Below are 23,148 nucleotides of genomic sequence, written 5' to 3'. Positions count from 1 at the left end.
GGGGGGGGGGGGGGGGGGAGGCACCCCCACGCACCCACGTGCATCGCTGATAACCTGGGTGTAAACTCCTCATGTTTTAAGAAATCAAAGAAAATGAGAAAACAAATGCCTTTTTCTATAAACAATTCCACTTGAAAGTTTAAAGAAAAGTTTAATACTTTTAATGATAGAAGCCACAGTCTCCCTGGTGCAGACTTCTTCATTCACCCTGTAGAATTTGCAGAAATACTTGACAAAAACTGATGCTCTTCCCAGCAGCCCAGATGTCCTGGAAAGACCAAGAAAACAATGTGCTGCATGAAACAAGCTTATGCCATCAGCGTGTTCCCTGCTTCAGGCAGATCATAGGATTTCTGTCAGTTTGTGTGCTCTCTTGTCTTCTGACAGTGTAAAAAAGAGCCAAAGCTACTGCAGCTAGAGTATGCAAAAATCTCATGGGGAAAAAAAAAGAAAAAGTTGCCTTCTGTCCCACACTGTGACGCTGGATTTGCAAATCCTTCTTGCTCACTGCTTGCTGTCATCACGCATGGTGACGTAGAGGGGGCTTACAGCGGTAGAAACACCAGTGGGGTTGGGAACCAAGCGTTAGTTTCCTGTTCTTAAATGTTTAAGACAAATAAATTAGTTCAGTTATTTTGAATAACTGGCTTTTAGTATGAGATAGAGGAGAAACTGAATTCCCTGCAACGGTAGATACTGTCGTGATTTTTGAAATGCAGTGTAAACTCTCCATTTTTCTTGAAATTTGTTTGGTTCAGTTGGTGTAATAAAAGCATTAAACTGTCAAAATAGGAAAATCTCCACAGGCAGACGAGCACCTGCAAAGGTGTGAACTCTGCACCCCCTTTCACCCCGTTGCTGCAGGCAGTTATGAGACCCAAGATTTTCTTAGAATTGCAGAAGCATTGAGAAGGCTTTCTCAAATTTCTCTCTCAGTATTTCTCTATGAGCATGAGGAAAGAAATTCATGTCAGCTGCAAATACTGGTACTTTAAAGCACATCAGAGAGGCCTCAGTTTTTCAACTTCCTACACTGAAGGAAGCATTTGGGGGAAGAGAAACAATTTTTTCAAATTATTGAGAATTACTGCACACAGGTTCAAACTATTAGGAAATACTGCCTGCAGATTCCAAAGAGCGAAGCTATTTATAAAACCCTGCTTCCTCCCCGTGTCTCACAGAGTGTGCCAAGTCACTTCTTTTTGCATTATATGTACCTGACACTGTGAAAAGTCCTGAATTCAAACTCTTGGTATCGATGCTCTTCACTTTGCCAGACAACAAATAGTAATTCACGTTGAGGGACTACTAGTTCAGCGTTACACCTTCTCAGTATATCCCTCAAACGCGCAAGTTTTAAGGTAGATATGGGTGAGCTGAATTCACAAATTGATTTAACTTTTGTAGCATGACATAATATTTATCAGAGCAACAAGGGCATATTCGATCATATAACCCCAAGTAAAAGTGAGAGGTTCTTTATCATGTGGCCAGTATCTTTATTCCTTTTAGCTAGAGCCAAGGGTAATCTTGAATACCAGCCTAAAGTTTCCTAGGAGGCCGTAACTCCAGATATCCCTAAGAATTGAGACTACCTGAAGTGGTGAGATGTGGGGTGTGGAAAAACTGGAAGTGTTTGTTTGTTTTCTTTGGATGAACTTTGCTTGCAGACTGGCTGCTGCTTTCACGCTCCTCGTTGTGGCGTTGAATGTTGCCTGTTCATCTGCAGCCGAGTGCTTTTGTTCTCTCGTATGAGATAGATGTATATGAGCAAAAGCATTTTCTTCAAATCTCTGTGCATGCTCTGCTTGTGCCGTAGCAGTTTGCAAAGGGTCATTTACTTAGTGGTAATGTGGTGACTCTTCAGGTCAGCAGCTTTTAAGAATCCTCCAAAAGCAGGTCCTTCAGCCCGGTAACCTACTTAGGTCCCGGTCTTGTGCAGTGCAGGACCCGTTCAGTGTTACTGCTCTTATAGGGACCTGCTCGTCTCCTGAACAAATCCATGTTTTTCTAAGACAGCTGGACTTCTCCTCAGTTTGAAGAGGAAATGATCCTTTTTATCCCCCCCTGCCATTGTCAGTCATCATTTTGAAATTACTACATCTGTAGCTGCAGTAATGGACTCATGGTTAGCAATTGTCTGACTGTAAGTAACCACCGATTCCAACACAAATGACAGTATTTGTTTATGCTAGTAAGCAAAGTTCTAAAGGTAACTGTTCACTTTGACTATATAAAAATCACATATTTCTCATGTTTTTAAGCAACAAGAAGCTGAGGACGCCCCAAAACTACTTTATAATGAATTTGGCTGTGAGTGACTTCTTGATGTCAGCTTCTCAGGCACCCATGTGCTTTGTCAACAGCTTGCACAGAGAGTGGATACTTGGAGATATAGGTACTTTTTAACACTAATCCCTACCTCACCAGCTCTGCACTGTCTGCAGCCTATTTTAGCCTTAACAGTCTTGGTTTGTGCCTTGGAGACAGCAGCACAAGACTCTTGAGTGACAGCCCAGGTTCTTGACATCATCAGTCAGCATGATGGCACATGTTTGGTGTTATAGGTTTGCAAAGAAAGGAGTCAACATCAACATGTATCATGTTATCCTTTAACTTGTAAGGGCAGATGCTATGGCTGAAGATAGGTAGAAAAGTTCTTTTAAGTCATAAATATTTTTTTCTGTGTTGGTTTAAGAGAGAGTTAGTATTTTTATTTAGAAATGTATGTTGAGATCCATAAGCATGCTTCTAGAAATCTCACATTTAATTAAGAGATTCAGATAACGATAGTTAATTGAGGACTCGGCAAATATAAGCTCCTTTTTTTCCAACTGCAAGAAAGAAAAGGTGATGCATGCTCAAATTATAGCTGAAATGTGATTATAGCAAGTTCCTCAGAAGGTTCAATGCTCTGCTTGGTACTGCTTATCAGATCTTTGGGTGAAAATTTGCACCAAGTAGTGGTTGCGTATTGGTGGAGCAAGCCCAGAGACCATGTATTATTTAGCAGCACAGAAGGGGCTCTTCTTTAGTTTGAGGATGTTTTTAGTCTTGCTTATCCCCTTAGATAAAATCGGTGTAAATTATCATGCTGCCACAAATGAAGCCATTTATTTGGGTTGAGTGGGATTTGGTCCTTAATTGCAGGTTACTTATAAAGACTTTAAAAGAAGTCTGCTTTAAGGCTGAACTGGGTATTTCGACTGCCTCCCGTTCCCAGTGGGCTGTTGTCCATATCCACACGGGGTGACGCAAGATCTCAGGAAATGAATGATCCTTCAACACAGGTTTCTGAATCAGATAAGGGACAGTGTAACTCTACAAGTTCTCATCTGCTAGCATAATTCCTGAATGCAAAGGTGGAGGGGAAACGTTTCATGTAAAAACTGTCAGTTCTTTTAAAAAGTGCTGCTATTAAATATAGGAGTTGGAGCTAGAACTACTTTTTACAAGCATCAAATTTAAACCGCTTCTACATTTTTAAGCCACATAAACCAAAGTCATTTTTCGAAACATCCATTTGTCATTTAGCGGACAGATGTCTGCTGCAGCCTGTTAAGATCAATATATTGGGCAACAGTCCAGGAAAATGTAACTTTAATTAGATTGGATTTTCTTTGAGGCAGTTTTCCATTGACAGAAGGTTCGCAGTTGTAGCCTGCAGTGGAGAGTAGGACTTGCTAAATACATAGGTTTGTATTTTATTAATAGTTGTGTTTTTTCTAGTAAACACTTAATAAATGAAATTGTGAGGCTAAGAAAATTCTTCTACTGGGAGTGAAGTCCTGAGCTAGGAAAAAGTGGGAGGTTTATGGTGGCAGCCTCTGAGAGAAAACGTGTCTGTTTTAAGAAAATCCCTGACATTGCCATTTTCTGCTTCAGGCTGTGACTTGTACGCTTTCTGTGGGGCACTCTTTGGAATAACCTCAATGATGACTTTATTAGCTATTTCTGTTGACCGCTACCTTGTGATCACTAAGCCCCTGCGATCCATACAGTGCACTTCAAAGAAACGCACCATGCAGATCATCGCTGTCGTGTGGCTGTACTCGCTGGGATGGAGCGTGGCTCCGCTCTTCGGGTGGAGTATGTTGTCTACTCTCTATCTCTTCTAGCGTTCCCTACGTAGTCTGCTTTTGCCTTGCTTAGGGGATGAAAAGATGAGTTTTTTGATAAGTTCTCGGGTGGATGCCTGGCCACCACCTGATGGTTTGTTGTTGTACCGTGTATCTGCACCTTTTGCAGTGCAGATGCCCTCCTCCCCCTTACCCCCAGGTTGTATTCAAGCAGAACAAATTGCAGACGGAGTATTAGGTGTACTAGCCTGGCAGTGAGGACCTCCTCTCCACATGCGCACTGGCACTCTCAAACCACACGTGTAATACAGCTGGCATAGCTTCGAAGACTGTGTACAGTACGGGGTTTGTTTTAAGTGCTCAGTTGTTGGATCAGCAACTGCGCAAGCTTTGTGTGTGTGTGTGAATAACGTACTCCATGTATTTCATAGGTTCCTATGTGCCTGAGGGCTTGATGATATCCTGTACGTGGGACTATGTAACCTACTCCCCTGCAAACAGAAGTTACACCATGATTTTATGTTGCTGCGTGTTTTTTATTCCCCTGATGATAATATTCTATTGCTATTTATTTATGTTCCTGGCCATAAGACGTACTGGCAGGTAAGAAATGTAGCTGAAATACATACATCTTGCTTTCCTTGTATTAGAAGATTTTCTCAATTTCTTTAGCTGCAGAGAAATCTGAATAAAAAAATTTAATTGGAAATAAAGTAGCAGATCATTAACAGCTGTAACTGGAGAAATATTTTTGCCAATGTAAAAACTGGAATGAGTGAATGTATTTTGGAGTAGGGACAGAAGTCTGGTGGTTCTAATCTTAGCCCAGAGTGTGGTAACTACAGTACATCAGATAATTCAATAGTTTGGATTTGTATTTCAGATTTTCAATACAAAGAGCACGGTCCTTGTGCGTTCCAGCACAGTTTTCAGCCCCAAGGGATGATAAATAGCATGTAGCAATGGGGGCATCATCTGCCTTTGAGCTGCTCCATAGCAGTCCTCATATTTTTTGAGTTTTATTTAAGGTAGGCATCCCACAAAACCTTGTGGTTCACTCAAGCACCACAACTGCATGCACAAAATCTGGCTATGCTTGTTAGGACACTTCCCCCCGCCCTCCCCCATTTTTGGTCTCTACTAGAAATAAAAAAAATCAGCAGGGTGTTAGATCTGTAAAGTAACTTCTTTCTGTCAGTTATGTTTCTCCTAATAAGCACCTGACTTATCTTTGGTCGGATCCAATGCCACCTGAAGTTGTCAGCCCTTCCCGCTGCTTGTGGGAGGCATTAGCTCCAGTGGCTTTTCTCTGCACCTGTCTGCAGGCACTTGTTGAAGTCATTTGGCTTCACAAGGTTAAATTCCGTCTTTACAAACATGCTTGGCTGTATGCCTAGGTCGAAGCTCTTACTGAACTCTACGTTTGGCCTTGGTCTTGGTTTCTACTGCGCTTTGTGTATGCATGTTTGATGCCAAGCAAACGAGCAAAGAATGCATCCATTAAACAGTGGTGGTGCGTACACCTCTGAAGCACAGTGGCCACAAGACTTTTTTATGCCTTTTGCTCACTAAAACAGTAAACTCACTTTACAGGTATGTTCACAGCGCAGCAGGATGCAGTTTGTTACCCTGCTGGCTGGTTATTACTGTGTCTTCAGCCTGATATGTATCTTCATTTAACAACACCGATATGTAAAAGTTGTTATTTCTATGCTAAACGATATAAAATGCCAAACCAGATCAAATAATTTTTTGGTAAAGTTTGTCTGATGCGAGAAGATAATTTGATGGGACATTTGTTGGCAAAAATGTTAGGACTGACTGTTATATTCCCCTGAAAATACTCTAGTGAGTAAACCTGGAGTTTGGGGCCATGTTCCTCAGAGTAGTCAGGGTATTCCAGCGCATGTTACCTTGTGAGCTGGAATTTCTGCAACCTTGAAGAGGAGAAGCCATCAGATTTCAATTTGTACCCAGTTGTGCCTTTGTTTGCTCTGAGAGCAATGAAGGCAGGGGATACCAATTTCTTCAACCTCCCAACCTGAAACCCTCTTTGTGTCAGGATAAGAGAGGGAAATCCCATCCTGTCATCCCAGGGGTTCTTCTGTCCCAGTCCCACAGGCAAACAAAACTCAGACAGAATGCCTGGGACCATTTTACTACATTAATTATCTTCCAGAGTTTTTAAATATCAGATCAAAAGAATAGTTAGAGCAGGGAAAGGTGAAATCTGCTTCATTTTGCACGTTGCTGAGAACGCATTAGAGATACCGCACCTCGCTTTTTCACCCTCCTGCTGACGTATCTGTATTTTTTCCCCTCACAGAGACGTTCAAAAGCTAGGGTCCTGCAGCCGGAAATCCTACCTCTCTCAGTCCATGAAGAATGAATGGAAACTGGCAAAAATTGCTTTTGTGGTCATCATTGTGTTTGTCTTGTCCTGGTCTCCATATGCTTGTGTCACCTTGATTGCCTGGGCAGGGTAAGTGGAAATGTAATCCAAAGCGCATGGGTTATTCTGAAATATAAATATGATTATTACTGTCACCCACAAGAAGCAGATATCCCTTTTGAAAGGGTTTTAAACAGTTATTACATTAGAGGTGATACTGCATTCTTCACTATATCCTTGTGGAGGAAGCCAGAAGAAAAGGGATTGTTTGTCTATGTATTTTAAAACTGTTATGAGTTTATCTGCATTTTTGGTACATGTTGTTTCCTCTCCCCCATGAGACTTTCTTTGTCTGAATTAGAGGAGTTACCTCATTTCTCTCCTAATAGCTGTTCTCTAAAGATGCTTCCTCCATACACTGTTGCCTCTGACAGAGGGCAGAAAGGGGGTTAAATTCCCAACCTTCACCTCTGAGCTCCTGCCTTCCACCAGCACACTCTCAGCTCAAAGGGACCTGTTGTCTTGTCAGTGCACTATGATTTCAAGGTCAGGTTGGATGGGGACTTGAGCAACCTCATCTAGTTGAAGATGTCCCTGCCTATGGCAGGGGGGGTGGACTAGATGATCTTCAAAGGTCCCTTCCAACCCAAACCTTTCTGTGATTCTGTGATATTAGTTGTGATTATCCTGCATTGACATTGATCAGACATGACTGACTGGGGGAGTTTAAAGTCAAGAGGAGAATATTGGATTCAAACCACTTCCAGTCCTCTCTTCCTTCTGCAGTGTTTGCAGCTGAGTCATTGACACCCATTACTGTGCAGCGCAGATGTCGCTGCTGAAAGATTTTTAGGTTTGATTCTGTTTTCTTTTTTATAGCGATTTCTTCTCCCAGATAGTCAGTGGGGTTGTTTTGGGTTTTGGTTGGGGTTTTTTTTTTTGCCTAGTGTAGAAACAGGGAAGGTGATTCTTTGTGCTTCTGGTCATCCTCAAATAGATAACTAATTACTTGTATGTCTTTCATCTTCTCCAAATGAATGAAACCAAGCACACATTGTCAAATGCAAGCCTTTCATCTGAGCAAAGAATGCATTTGAATGAAATAATGTTCCAGGGCTATTTCTTATCAACAGATCACAGCACAAAAACAGTCAGGAAGAGTAATATGTTTTAGTAATTTAGTATTAATCCATGGCATAGCTGTGTATAATGTTTTTGCTTTGTTTTAGTCGAGGCAACACCCTAACACCATATTCCAAATCTGTGCCAGCAGTTATTGCCAAAGCTTCTGCAATCTACAACCCCATCATATATGCAATAATTCACCCAAGATACAGGTACAGTAAACATATAGGTATGTGTATAACTGTACATGCAAATGTGTTTTTTTACAATGAAAGAACTACCCCCATCCCCTCATCCCATGTGGTGCTAAAACTTCTTTTCTGAAGTCAACATTTTATTGAGAAATGTCCTTCCAGCTTCAGCTGAGAAACGTGTTCAAGCACTGGAAAAGTCAGTCGCTTCTGTTAAAACTCCTAAAACACTTGGTTTCCAAAAATCCATCAAAAAGAGTTTTTTGGGGGGTTGTTCTTTGAGTTGTTTGTTTGTTTGTTTAACATAAGGAAAGGGATACAACTCCATTGTGTTCTCAGCCCTATCTCCAGCCTTAAGTGGGCTCCTGAAATTTTTTTCATCTTTATGACTCACAGCAGTGTACTCGGAAGAAGCTACACCTCACACAGAAGATACATCTCAGAGCTTGCAATTTCCTCCCACAGCTGTACGTAATCTCTTTCTGAAACATTGGCAGTGAAAAATCCTTTACTATATAAAAGGAGAAATGCTTGTAACAGAACAGCTATTCGGCATATCTCTAGATTTTTCTGTAAATCTTTCAAAGTATGCCTACCGCAAAGGGATGCTGCGTCAGAAGTTCGAATGAAACACGGGGATACCGTGGTGATAAATGTAATAAACGCATAAATGCCACTAGATGGCGGGGTTAGTTGTTGGTATGAGATTTGTCTCACCCAAGAAGTGGGAAATCTGCTAAATTTTAGTGCCTGAAAACTAGGATTTGGGAGCTGGAAATAGAGTTCATTGTTTTGAATATCTGATGAATGACAGTGTGGTTTTAAGAACAGTTGAAGTTTCTCAGAAGGCTGATGGAAACACACCCAGAAACAGTGAAAATGTATTTTATTTGAAAATGTTTGCTATCATGACTAACACCGTTTTGCATCCTCCAAAAACTTGAGTCCATCTTATTTTTTGAAACGTGCAGAGCATTTTGTTTAGAATAGGAGAATAACTGGTCTCTGATGGCTTGAAGAAGTTGAATGGGAACTTTTGCATGGCTGGCTGACACATTATGAACTTGCTTGTTTTTTTTCTGATCCAAAGCTATTGTGTCCAGTGATCCCTTATAATATATTTGCAGCGTCAAGTGAGTGTTTTCAAAGCAGATACTATATAGTGAGCTGCTTCAATTAGTCTTTTTCCTACCAGCATCGGCTTTTCTACGTAAGACTGTATTAAGAAAAAGGCTGGAGGCCACAACAGGATTTCAGACACTTTCTTAAAAGGTGTTTTGTTTTAATTTTTCCCTGCTTCCTAATTTGTATTTCTAGACATATCAACAAGAGAAGTGTTTATGGAGTTGTTATGAAGACATTTCATAGACTTGGGAGTCATCCAGTCAGGAAAAGAAGTAATGTTGGGTCCCTCACGATGAATCAAGCATGCAGTTTTAAAACTGAAAAAGCAGCTACAGTACACCAACAAATCAGCTGGTGAAAATACGTTGGCAGGACCAATTTTGCTTGATCAGTGATTAATGAATATGTATGTAAAGATCAGGGTTTCTGGATAATTTCCAAATCTTCTAATAATTCATGTTATGCCTTGAAAATTTATCCAATGTCGGATAATGGGTCAGTCTGTTCAGGCCCAAGACTTAAGGGTTTGGGTAGGGGATGAATTGCCATTTTGTAGTAGAACTACATTGTAGAATACTCTAAACAGAGTTAAATCTAAGCTATTTTCCAGATCTTTCTAGAAAGAAGCATCTAGAAATCAGGATCTAAAGAGTTCAGGTATGGCTCAAACCAATGTTGTACCACTACCAAAGCAAGATTCTTTTTTTTGCACAGAGAATTGCTGTCACTGCATCTTAACACCCCAACATATCAAACAAGTCTTTTTGTGGGGTTTTCTTACCTTAAGCAATGGAAAAAAAGAGTACATAACAATCAGTGTAGCTGAAAATACATTGGTGACCTTTGTGCTAGCACTTGGCTTTTAAGAACTGGTCTAAGAGGTTAATTGTTATATACCCCCCTGTCCAACCACTCCCACCAGTATAAACGGAGAAAGCCATTTCTCTCCCTGGCAGGTATCATTGGAAGTAACAAATGTAAGTAAGTAAGGAAAGGTATGCAAAGTTCTAATTCATGAAATGCTGTTTTGTGGGGGAAGAAAGTTTCCACTCCTTTAACAGCCTGTACGTGGCAGAACATTACTTAGCTGTGTTAGAATAATTGCAGAAACTTCTTTAGATTTCAGAAATTTTAGGTTTTGTAATCATTTGTTTATAGCAAACAGGGAAATTCTGCATCTACGTGTTTCCAAATTGCTTCCAACTGAAGCACAGTTATACAAAAATGATTTGTTCAAAACTGCTCCATTACAAATAACTGAATAATCATGAATAATTTTGATTTGCAGTATTTTCTCAATACTTTTCTTTGCAACTACTACATATTTGAATTTTTTTATTTCAGAGTATTATAAAAATATCATTAAATAAGCACCTCTGTTTATATCTATTTTATATTTCACAAGTACAGTATTAAAACTCCTTTCAAAATCTGTACTTTCATCTCAGCCCACAGAATTTCCCTCAACAGTCCTCCTGAATATTAGTAAATTGAAACTCTAGTCCCTCAAGACATGAAAAATGTTCTTATGGTGTCCTTGAAAATTCACCACCAGACATACATTCCCTGAACGTCCAGCGTGAGGATGTCTCTGCATGAAACCCCACTCAATAAAAAGGATGGTATGTTTTCCACCAGCTTGAAGTTATTGAATAGTTAACAGTCCCAGGTAGGCTGTGGCAGACATCGAAAGCTACATCTATGTCTGAGGAAAGTGATTCAGCTTCTCAGCTGGGGAAAAAAGCTGGCAGCTGCTTTTTCAGCACCAGCCTGAGGTCTTCAACATGAAAATGAACATATGTGGGCTTGGCATTTTCTTGCGTCCTGTGAACCCTTGCTGATTCTCAAAACTTTTTATTTTTTTGCCCAACATTAGCTCTTTTGTTTTTATCCAGCACAATGTGGGCAGCCTCCCGCATCCCCACGCAGCTCGGTGTGGCCCTGGAGCTCACCGGCAGGCATCTTGGCAAAATCAGGAATGGTGGTGTGGGCAGAAAGCTTTCTTCAGTCCTCATCTCCACCGTAGGCACAGAGCTGCTTGTTCAGTTGCTTTTCAATTTAGAGAGGAAAGACATACAGAAGTCTGGTATACTGAGAGTGGCGATGATGCCAAATATTGGGGTTTGGTGGTGGTGGGTTTCTTTTTTTGTTGGGGTTTTTTGTTTTTTTTTTTCATTGGCAAACTAGTGATCTCATCTTGTGATCCCAGAATCAGGTCTCTCAGACTTTGACATGTGTGATTTTTTCTGAGAATAGAAATGATTTAAAATGTAAAAATGTACTAGATACTCAATAAACCTGGTAACTATAGAAGCAAAGATTTTACAATCTACATCCATTTGACTTACATCTCAGTGTGAAGTCAATATACTACCGTCCTCCACTGGTCCGTAAGTCCTGCGTATCAGCTGTTTTCCATAAGCTGCCTCACTTCTTGACTCGTTCATTTAATTTTGTGCCAGTATTAGCTTCATCTGTTGGGCTTAAATAACGGATTGGGCGGCACTGGGGAGGTGTTACACCAAATGCATCACCCTTCCAGTCCTCGGTGGCAGCTAGGCGCGAGGCCAGCTGGCATTGCGCAGGGCAGGCTCTTGGGCTCTTCTGCTCCATGCAGGGCCAGGGCTGGGCCAGAAAGAAGGGACTCGTGCAACCATTATTATTTAATGGATAAAGCACGTTTTAAGTTCTGTGGGGCCTAGATCATCCTTCTCCTCTGTGCTTGTACAGAGTGTTAATTTCCAATAGGAGTTTACAGGAGCTGCCGCAATACAAATAAACAACAATAGCTGATTCTTCTGTCCCTCTCCCCCTTCCTTTTTTCCACGCTTTCCGTCCCTTGCACAGAGAAGACCTTCGTACCAGCTAACTTGAAAGCTTTCTGAGTTAACTTTTGAATTAAATCAGAAGCAATCATGATCTTCAAGATATTATCCATGCAGCTCTTCCATGCTTCTTTTGGTTCAAGGCCCGGAAGCCACCTGTTACTTTCCTTTCAGCCTGTTGAGTAGTTTCCACTAGATATACCGTGCTGTTTCCATGTAGTCTTTAAGACCTCCTCAATCGAAATAGAAGCCATGCTGAGGTTATGGAAAGAGATGGTACATTCACCACATGATTTTCGAAGCTGTCTCATCAATGTGCTATGTATTGGGTTTTTTCCTTCTCCCATTTTCCTTCAGAAAAACCATCCACAATGCTGTTCCCTGCTTGAGGTTCCTAATACGAATATCGAAGAACGACTTCCTGAGAGGCTCCATAAATGACTCATCGTTCAGATCCTCTCTCTCCAGCCATCAGTCTCTTGCTGGCAGGACCAAGAGCACTTGCATTTCATCAGTTTCCACTGGAGAAGCTGTAAGTCTTTTCTTGTTGCAATGAAGGAAAGTGAGTATAATGTTTCTCTGACTCCCAAGGAAAGTAGATCTATAAATACATATTCAAAATTAGAGAATGGAAAAGGAGGGGAGGTAGCTAAATTTTTTTTTGAGTCATGTGAGGTCATTTCTGCAAAGGCTTTCTGGGAGTTCATGCGTGATGATTTCTGATCAAAAAAAGCAGCCAGGCCAGCATATCTGTGTGATTCAGATGCTTGCTGGGACCGTGGATGTTCAAATTAAGTCTTTAATGTGAATTAAAAAGAGCCACTGTCAGGCACTCCACATGTCACCAGCACTTTGCTACATGATTCAGTGTCTGGTGGGGCTGGAGGACAGGAAAACAGTCTCCCATCCACAGTTTTCTAACCTATCCAAAAGCTGTCTTATTATTTTAAAGGAAGCCCATTTTCTGTAGGACAGGAAACTTTTTGATTAGTTTCCCTCTATTTTAAGTGCGGGGAGTGGAAGACTCCTGCACCTGGAGCTAGGTGGGGTGTCACCTGGAGCTAGGTGGGTGTGACCCCTTTCTCTCCTTCCCAACCAGCAGAAATAAAGAGAATCCAGGTCTCATAGCAGTAGGATTGAGGGAGTTAGAAATAAAAAGATCCCTTTGGGCTCTTCACAGCCCCTCTTGGCATGACCTCACCTGCCTCTCTAAGTCACAAGAAGCCAGCCTTGCCCACCAAGGCGCTGGGAAGGCGGCTCCTGAGGTAGGGGTGGCAGCAGGGGCTGAGCTGGGGCTGGCCCTCCTGGGGACCTGCGCTGCTCTGCGCTCAGCTGGGGCATGTGTCACCTCCCAGAGCGGCGGCTGCAGTCCGTAACCTTTCACGAAGGTATAAGTCACCGTGATGGGTTGAGTGGCAAACTCTTGGCTCTCCTCTTGAGCCAGGTGACAGCGGTGTGGGCAAGGATGGGGCTCAGTTATTTGCATTGTAACTTGCAGGCTCTGCTTTCAGGGTGCTGTTGCTAAGAGTCAGGCCATGGAGCTACGTTTGAGTGAAATCATAACTGTGTTGAGTATTTTTGGGAAGACTGGGATCCTTGATTTGGAAATGAACCTAGGACCAGCAGGAAGACCAGCAGGAAAACCAGCACGAGCAGTGCACCGTTCTTGAACAACATAATTTTGCGCTGACGTTTCTGCTGGAGGATGGAAGTTGTTCCTTCCAGATAACAGCACTAGGGAGATTTCTGAACTCTTTCATGGCAGACAGACAGCAAAGCAAACACACCTGAGCAAAAAATGCACTGTTCACCAGGAAGCCAAGTGGTCCCAGCCAATGCTAGCACTGTGCCCAGGGTGCTGACAAGAAATTCAGGTCTTCTTGCTGTGAAATGAAAAAACACATCAAAAAAGCCACTTTAAGGGCCTGAGGGGAAGGCTCACTGCCTGAGCCCTAAAGAAACACAATCTATCGCATTACAAAAGACAGGTTACGTTGCAGTCCCTGCTGCCGCCTCTCTGGCACGTTAACCACAGAGCTGCATCAGGTAGGCTTCCAGTTAAAATGACTAATTGTGCGTTACTGGGTAGCCTCAGCCGCACAGCTTGTGAGGTTGTGAACTGCTTGGGGACAAGGATCCTCTTCTACTTGGTGCCTGTATATCATGTATCCCAGCAGCATTCCTGGTTATCATTAAACAGCCTGCAGGTTACCGTATCACAGACAAGTACTAATGATGATAATTAAAGATCATGAAATGGCATTCCAAACTAGCAGGTGTTTAAATACCATGCAATCGACAAGCTGCTTCTCAGGAGAGACCTGGTCTAGAAGTGACAAGCTTTTTCTATAGTGTTTTGTAAAATATGTCTACCATAAAATTTCTTTTAAATTAAAACAAATAGAAAAGTGGAAGGCCTCTCTTAGCCCGGGCACAGCCTTTTTTAGTGTACTATTGTTCAGATTTGAGCCCAAGTGAGTTTGAAGTGTGTGATGGGACTCTTGTGGAGTGTGATACTACTGTACCACACCACACAGCACAAGGATCCCCAGATTTGCTTGCCTAGGCTTTCATAGTCTTCAGGGCATGGGGAGCACCTTTATGTTTATCTGGTTGCTGCTATATTAGGGCAAAAGACCTTAATGAGGAGAAAAAAAAAAGTGTGACATTTTTTATGGGCTATGAAATTTAACGTTTGTCTTGGTTCTTGAAGATATAAATAAATGCATAAATATTTCTGTTGCAATGTAAATGAAAATGAGGTAATCTATCCTGCTGATTTAATTCCATTCGCAGATGGCTGATTACACAATGATGCATGAGAATATCAACTGCAATGATTTCATAAACTGTAAAATGCCCAGATTATCCTTGCAAGATGAGGTTAGTATATGCAACATGTCAATATCCTATCATAAAAAAGAGTATATTTTGTTTGGGACTGCTTAACAGGTTGAGCAAACAGAGCACCCACACATATCTCTATGCCCCTTGAGATCATGGGGACTACTTGTCTGCTTACACTAGTGCTTCATTCACCGGTTGTAGACAGCATGTGTAGTGACATGGAAATATGTTGACATAATTTAAAACAGGGAGGCTCCTCGTTTACTTATTTCCAAACTTTTTTGCCCATTTTACCTTTCAATTCTCCTTGACTTAGAGTTTATTCCTAAATTCTCTGTCCATTAATCCTTTCTTTGATGTCAAATTAGGTAATTTCTGCTATATCACCCATCCTGAGCCAAGAAGCTTTCTGTTCTTCACTGTTGGTCACTGCTTGGTTTTGGTTCATTGGGGTTAACAGGTTATTGTATGTGTTTGGTTGGGGTTGCCATTTAAAGAGGCAGGATAGTGTGGATAAGAGGCTTCAGGCTTTGGCACAACTTTAGCTTAGGAGTCTCAAATAAAACACGCTCTGTTAGCTATGCACAACACCGTGTTATGCCGAGTTGAAGCAGCCAAAGGTAATTGTTCTTGAGGCAACTGACAGCTCAGTGCAGCTGTACAGATTTTAGCTGAAATGGCAGCTGCTGAAATAAAAGCTAAGCTCAATGACTCTCACATGAAAGCAGCACCAAGTGAAATTTGGGAATGCTCCAATAAAGTATTGACGGGCAGGAATGGCACCAGCAACACTGTAAAAGATGCAGCTGTTGCTACCAACACGTTCCTCTGTGTGTTACATATGCGTTAGTGTAGGGAGCCAACATATTAGTGAGTCACATAAAGTTGTATTTACAGTTTGATTCTATAAGGGATGACAAATAAACAGGTGGCAACACATAGATGTATGAGCAAGGTGATGCAGTGGCATTATGCACGAGCTTCCCACTTCTGTGGAGCGCTATCTATCCATATCGAAAAGATGGTGTGGAAAATAGTGGAACGATCTCATCATTGATACTCAATCAAAAAGTCACCACAAAGTTAGGGACGATGGATGGTCTCTGCCCAAGCCTGTAAATGGAACAACGTGGTTGCAATGTCACGATTGTGCTCTATTACTGGCATGCTTTTGGAAAACTATTGCACAGCCCACCCGTTGCCTCCCATCTGCTCACAACGGTTTAGAAAAGAAGGAAGCTCATGGGGCTTGAGAAGCCCTGGGTGTTCTGGATATCCAGCTGGGATGTATACAAATGTGGTTTTGGACCTGTGCATGTCCACAGTTTTGTACCAGCTGATGGTCACACAGAATGCCGTAAGCCATATTAAACAGATGGGTTGTACTTGCTGCCATCTTTAGACTTGAGGTTTTATGCAGCTATAAGCATTGCACAAGCAATGAGATAAAAAAAGGTGAAAAACATCCTGGTGAAAAGAGATTAAATAATTTTTCATTATTTCAAAGATTTTTTTGGTTCAAAAAATAGTCCAGGGTAAGTGACGAGATTAAATATCCAGCCTCTCCCCGGGGGAGTTTTGAGTGTGAGACCTGTGTTGGAACAGCTTTAGTTTTCTGTAACTGTGCACGGTTTCTGCTAGAGTTTGAGAACTTTTAGAATTTGAGAAAGGATGTAACTGTGTGAAAACCTTCATCATTTATGATTAGACCTGGAGCGATGTAGAGCTTGACCCTGTAGAGCCAGCTCATAAGAAACTGCAGCCTCGCCGAAGTCATTCTTTCTCAACAAGCGTGAGACAGGAGAAGAGAGACCTGCTCCCGAAGACCTGCAGCTGCGATGCAGCAACTGCAGAAAAGGTAAGGAAAAAAGTCTCTGCTGGGGACTCTCCATTTTACTGTTAGTCTTGCTACAGTATGTTATCTCTGGAATAATAATTCAGCCTTTATACCGATGTCTTTCATCTGTAGGCATTATCTATACCGATTACGATGTCCTCTTCAGCCTTGCTGTAACTTCTTTTTTTGTGACTAGCAAGATTGTCAATAATGCCTTATTCACTTTTTTCACTGATATGTTGCCTGTTTTTGGAAAGCCAGCATCAGCTCATAGTGCTAAAGATGTGTTAAAGCACAGTCAGTAGCATCAAATGTAAGAAGCTGACTTCTTTGCCTCTTTGCATGTTTGTCTACCCCAGCTCCGGTTTCTCCTGTCCTTACCCTCATGTCTACATTGTGGCAGCCTCCTTTTATTACGAAGTCAGGGTTGCAAAACAGAGTTTGACATGATAGAAGCAACCCTTTTTTTCTCTTTTCAGTGTACATTAAAATGTTTTATTTTTGTTGAGGGGGAAGACAAGGAAGAAACTTCCATTTCTCCCTAAGGGTGGGAGAGTCTGGCAGCTGCCACCCTTCCCTCAATGAAAGAGAAGACGGTGAGTACTCAGTGCATCTTCTGCGGATGCATCGCACTCATTGCCCAAACCGCTGAGGTTTGGTGTTATGTTGTTGAGGAGCACCCTCTTCCCTGAGGAACTGCTGTGGATGGGAGCAGTAGGTCACCCACAAGTCGGCTTCTGCCAGAGCTGTATTACCAGTTTCAGAACAAGTATTTGTATGGGTGGCACAATGGTAAGCATGGATCAGTGCTGTTATCTTCAGGAAAAGAAAAGACTTACTACCCCCTGCCTCTGGACTGAGTAGCAGTTACTTTTTGATGGAGGCACCCTTTCATGGGGTTACTGTAGGGTGTAACTAGGGTGTTACTGTAAGCAAACACCCGCACCTTGGGCAGCTACAGCATCTGCTTCTGTCCCCTCTGCTCCCTTCCAGCTCTGAGGCTAATCGTCTAAAGACAGCGTAGTTGAAAGCAGGAGCAGTTCTGGAAATTTCCAGCCATCTTATGACCCAGTTCTTGCATGCTTCTGCCCTTTCGTCTTTCATGTGTCTCCTTAAGATCAAATCCTGAGAAATGTTGGTCTTTTCCTGTAACTGTTGTGAATAGTATTGATGGAAAAACAATGGCTTCAAATGTGGCAGGTGACATGGGCTCAAACCTACTGCCCACCTCTGCTGCCCTCCATCAGTAGCCTAGTGTGTCCAAGGTTGTAGGCAAGTGGCAAAGACAAGAGATTGTCTCCAGGTGCTGGAGAACCACCGACTTTAGGTCTCACAAGGAAGCAGAAGGAAAATAAATCCGAGGTGGTTGCATAAAAGTGTTCAGTAGTACAATAAATATTTCTGTATTCTGCAATTTAGTAACTGTGTAGCCTCCAAAAAGGCTCAGACACTATACTTTGTCTTTGAAAGACATCTGTTGGATTATTTTGATAAATAACCTTTAAACAGAGTACCTTCATGCTGAGGCTTTCAGTGGTGTTCGCTGAGATGTGTGGAGTTTATTTACATTGAAGGTTCAAAGTCTCATTTGGTTTTCTCAATATTTTCAGCAAAGATTCCTGTGTGGTGTGAAGCTCCTTTGTGTGTCCTCCTAAATGTGTGAATATTCATTCTGTCAGAATAAATATTTATTTGTCATGCTCAATTAGAGTGTTTCACTATAAGGCCACGCATATATGCTTAAAAAAAATCCCAACCAACTGTAAAGAAACGCCACTGCATTTTTAGATATTTATTTTAATGTTTTAATAGCATTACTGGATTGTCTACAGCTGAATTCCAGTCATGGGACTTCCAAAAATGCTCACTTATGGAAATACAAGTATGGATCTGGGAAGCATCACCTACCTTTTTGATTTAACAAAATATGATTTATTTATTTTTTAGGAAAAGAATCTTACACTTCCTTTGCTTTCTTTAAAAAGACCATCTCAACTACATCTTAAAAATTTACGTACCTGTAAATTCTTTTCACTGACTGAGATCAGGTCTCCTCAATGCACAGTTGCAGATGGGTTGTCAAATAAGAAAAGTCATCCCTCAAGTGAAAGTAAAAAAGCCGATCAGCGTCCTGGGCTTGGTGCTTTCCAGAGCACAAAAACACCCGGGACTGTTTCCTGTGCTGCCACAAAGATGTGACCCAGCCCGGGGGCTTACTGCAGTTAGTTAGGACAGTAGCAGACTCGATGTCGACTGACACCTGGAAACCTGGCGCAGCAGGGCAGAGGTCTCCTTGGAAGCAGTAAAATGCAGTATTATGAGGATGAGATAGGTTTGGATACTTGATTTCAAAGGAGGGTTGCCAAGTGTGCTCTGTGCCTCTGGGTTCTGTGTCAAGGGAATTACCCGGCGTGAAAACTACCAAAAAAACCCAACCTTGGAAGTGGTATCCTGCCCACTAAGCCATATCCAAAAGAAACTCGTCCTGCTGCTGCCCTGAGCACAGCAGTTGAAGCAGTGGGAGTGGTTTTAGGTTTGGGGTTTTTTTCATTCTGTTGTTATCGTTGGTTTGGAAGAAGAGACTATTCTTCTCTACCAGGTTGAATTAAACCACTTTTTTTTTAGTACGTTGTGCTTCCCTCCGCAATACTGAGAAGATGACCCCTAAATGTTAAAAAAATAAAACAAAACCAAAACCAACCAGATAAACCCTTCCCTTTTTGATTTAAGGGACTGTTTAGTTTGTCAGTATAAAGGCAGTATCGCAGGCCATGGACTAGGTGGAGGCAAAGGGGGCCGAGGTTACAGCCCCTGCTGGACTGTAATCAAGCTAGAAACTGATCTAATATTTTTAAAAGATGTTTCATCACCAAACCCCTATAATTCCATGGGAATTACATGCCTGAATGCTTTGAGAAGATTAAAGTTAAATTAATGAGGTTTATGACTGCAACAGGAATATCTGCAATGGAGGAAAAATTTTACAAAACTATTACGAGAAGTTCAAGCTATGGAGTAACTCAGTGTAGATAATTAATACACTTTACACTCATATTAAGAGAAATATAGAACTATAGCTCTGGAAGATCCTTTATAACAATTTGAGTAAAGCTTAGTCATGCTCTGATTCCACTAGGCTTCATGGGAATACACGTAATAATAATGAAGTAAAAACTGCACTGCACTTTAAATGTTGATTTTCCCCAGGAAGGAGGGACTTCTACCTTCCCTCTATATCTGGCACGGTGATTTTGTAACCTTAACTGTCATTTTCTAAAGCAAGCCAAAACTGATCACTCATGTGTCCCATTGCCAGTGTGTTTAAAAATTAACTAACACTTTCCAAGCTTACTTAGTTTTCTCTGGTTTTGCATACTGTGCACGAAGAGTTACAGAAAGGTCACAGGGGAGTTGCCATCAGGGCCAAGTTTAGAAATTAGAGTTCTCTCAAAATAGGCGGATGGGAAATGTTTAGCAAAGCAAAATCACAGTGGCTGTTTTTCCCTTCTTTGTTGGTGGAAGCACTGTCCAATGTATGAATGCAAAGCCACTGACTGCCCTGAGGCAGTAGCAGGAGCTGTTTGGGGACACCATGATAGAGATTGTCACAAGGATAATGAAACCCTGGGCAAATAAAGCATACAGTGTGCTTGAGTCTTATCTGACATCTCTTCCATGAGAGAGAAAGTACAATTATCCGGTAACTTGAGATGTGTTAAAAATGGAGAAATATTTTTTAAAACATAAAATAAGTCAGATATAGGAATGGCCTTCTCTTCTCTTTTCTTTTTGGTCTCTGCTGATCTTTGAGCATGTCTTCTTTTGCTTTATTTAACATCCTGTTTTCCAAGCTGTAGATGTTAACACATCATGATTTTTCCCTCTTTCTAGACGATGATTCAAGTGTTTAGAAAATGTCACTGGTGACTCAAGTAGCCACTAGTGGAAATGAATTTCAAATACTGGTTTCCATAGTCATACGCTGCATGACAACACTTGAGGCTTATGTCTCTGCTCTAGGTTTCACTTTCCTCCAGCTCTTTGGAGAAGGTGCTTGGGTGGTCAGTCCTGCGCAGTCCCCCTGCAACACTCGTGACCAACTCCCTGCGAGCAGCTTCTCTGCCTGTTGGTTTGAATAACAGCAGTGTCAACAGAGGAGGAGACTTAGACACTTCACAGATGGCAACTCCAGAAAGTCAAGTTAAGAGAGTCCTGGACTCTATCATTAGCAATACAGTCCCTCACATCATCATCTTTCCTACCTCAGAGACCAACCTATTTCGAGAGGAACTGGAAGAGAACGAATTATTCCACTTCAGTGACAAAAAGGCCAATCTGCTGGACTTGGAAGGGCTTAGCTCATCCATGGAGTTCCTTGAAGCTGTTGAGAAATTTCTATCATAAGTTTGTCAGAAGAAAACTTTCTGATAATTACTTTCTTGGCATCTTCTCCACTTAATTATACCAAATAACTGAAGCCTTGTAGGTTAGATCAGCAGATTTTTTGTATGTTTATACAGTAGTCACCAGGCAGCCCTCAGATTTATCTTTGTCCAGACCAGCTCAGGCATGGAAACGGGCGTTCTTTCAGATTGTGCTGCAGGAAATGAGCAGTGGAAGACCTGGCAGCGTGATCGAGTGGCATTGGTCGAGTCAGCTGCCTGCCTCATGGGGCCCTGATTTGTAACCACAGATGGAGGTGCCAGCAGAAGGAAAAATGGCTGAGAGCAGGGGCAGCTGGCAAGTGTTTCTGCTACCTGTGCGTGAAACAGCATTCCTGTTCTGGCAGCTCTCTTCTGGACAGCGATGAGAAGCACCACAAGACCACAGCTTCCACCAGCCCCAGCAGTAACGCAGACAGCTAGATGATCTGAACTGTCTTTTAATCAATTATTTTCAGAGTTGATTTTGTTGGGGTTTTTGTGGTTTGTTTGTTGTTTTTTTTTTAATAGGCAACTTGCTAAACGTAAATAAACAAACTGATGGTGTAACTGGGAAGTGACCGCTTGCTTCTGAAGTTTAGTGACAGAAGTCTGGATTTTACCTCAGCATTAGCACAATCACCTGAATGTTGAAATGCAAGGTGCTATATGCTAAAACATACACTACTACCTGTAGAAGAATTTAGAGCACCTTCAGAGTCACAGTCTTGATTAAATACGCATGGATCGTAATGAGTCTGCGATAAAAAGGGTGAATGTTCATAGCTGGCTTGACAAGTCATTGATAAAAATAAAGCCTTGACTGCTGTGTATCCCTTGTCTCTTCAGAGGAGATTCTTTGCCTCTCCTCCTCTGAAATGACCCAGTGGATGTCTTCTCCTACAGGTCATTTACCAGAGGCCTTCAGAGCAGGTAAAATATCATCTTGGGGAGAAAACTCCACAGTGCCGTGGTGTTTGCTACAGGATCCGCGCTCACATCGTTATCTGTGGTTACTGATTGTGCTTATTTTATCTGTGCTTCATGTTATGGCTCAGGCTCACAAGACCCTCCTAGCATTTTATTCCTATTTCATTACTCATTTTCCATTTTTATGAAATGTTCTCCACATGCTCCCTTTCACTCTCTGACTTTCAAATGAGGACAACAAGATGAAGTATATTGTTCTCCACATAATATCAGTATATCTTAGTAGAAAGCAGTCATTTCTCCGGATATAATAGTGCAAATATTTGGTCCAATGAGTCTAGTAGCGTTCAGACGTCCAACAAGCGAGTGAAAATTTATGCTCATAGTCTCGGTTTATTCCCTTGATCTATCTTACATTGTGCAGAGACCGCTGAGAGTATTTCCAAGTTTTGTGTTATGCACTGGCTGGCCTCGAGAAATAATTTCTCTTTCCTTGTTCTCCTGATGCAAAGAAGAGATGGAAAGATGCAAAGCATGGAAGTATTTTTTTAATTATTTTTTAATTACGAAAGAAGATAACACAAATCTTGATGGCAAACAGCTAGGCAGGAACACCACTGAAAAGCAAACTAAAACCCAAAGCAGCGAAGGAGAGAGAGGAATGCCTCCAAATTCGCAGACCCAAGGCTTTGCAGGGTGTCAGCACGGCAGACCGTTGAGAGGACCGAGACACTTGTTTTTGGTATAGGCTCTGCTCTTTTTAGGGAAAAAAAACCACCTCTGGTGAGTTACAGAGGTGATTGCTGAGACAGGCTGCCTGTTGCAATGCTAACACTCCTTTTGCTGCTATTATTTGAGGTACTCTGCTGTCCAGAGACCTTCATCAGAAACGAGGCCAACGTACCTCCTTACCTTGTGGAGAAGCGGGGAAAAAGGGTGGTGGAGCCACGTCGTGCACGTGGTTGTCTGCCTGCAGCCCCGGTGCGTGGTTTTGGGGAGCGGGGCTCAGCTGGGGCAGCACCACGCTGCAGTACCACCTGCAGCCGGGCTGCTGAAGGCTGTTCCCACCAGGTGCCAGGTTTTCTACCAGGGCCAGGCATCGTGCCAAGGCTGTCTGCAGTCAGCTTGGCATTTCCAAAGGTAATTCCTCCAGTCGAGGACTGGTGCAGCTGAGCAGGCAGCTGCCGGGGACTGGGACGGGGATGTGCTCGCCTGGAGCTCCTCGGTGCCAGGCTTTCATCCAGTGCGTGGGTTTGGTCACAACGAGTAATCAAATGTTAATTAGATACAACATTCATGGAAAACAGAGGAGGCTTAATCCTAGGCTAAACATAGTGTCCTGCCATCTCTGATTCTTTTAATTTTTTTGCTGAACC

The 23,148-nt window shown here is 42.1% G+C and overlaps 1 protein-coding gene across 1 annotated transcript in view; it reads left to right on the top strand.

Moving 5' to 3' along the window:
- The window catches only part of LOC104618398 (melanopsin-like), a 21,102-nt gene extending 277 nt beyond the window's left edge, over positions 1-20,825 (top strand). Inside the window, exons 2-9 of the mRNA XM_010283977.1 lie at positions 2,265-2,398; positions 3,886-4,089; positions 4,511-4,682; positions 6,406-6,561; positions 7,701-7,808; positions 12,095-12,269; positions 16,293-16,442; positions 20,442-20,825. Of these exons, the coding sequence (XP_010282279.1) occupies positions 2,265-2,398; positions 3,886-4,089; positions 4,511-4,682; positions 6,406-6,561; positions 7,701-7,808; positions 12,095-12,269; positions 16,293-16,442; positions 20,442-20,825 (1,483 nt within the window). The remainder of the gene's footprint in view (positions 1-2,264; positions 2,399-3,885; positions 4,090-4,510; positions 4,683-6,405; positions 6,562-7,700; positions 7,809-12,094; positions 12,270-16,292; positions 16,443-20,441) is intronic.
- The last annotated feature ends 2,323 nt before the right edge of the window (positions 20,826-23,148 follow it).

Source organism: Phaethon lepturus, unplaced genomic scaffold (genome assembly GCF_000687285.1).
Source record: "Phaethon lepturus isolate BGI_N335 unplaced genomic scaffold, ASM68728v1 scaffold4863, whole genome shotgun sequence".
Classification (NCBI taxonomy): Eukaryota; Metazoa; Chordata; class Aves; order Phaethontiformes; family Phaethontidae; genus Phaethon; species Phaethon lepturus.
The sequence above is the reverse complement of the archived record's forward strand: the minus strand, read 5'-3'. Positions and strand labels throughout refer to the sequence as shown.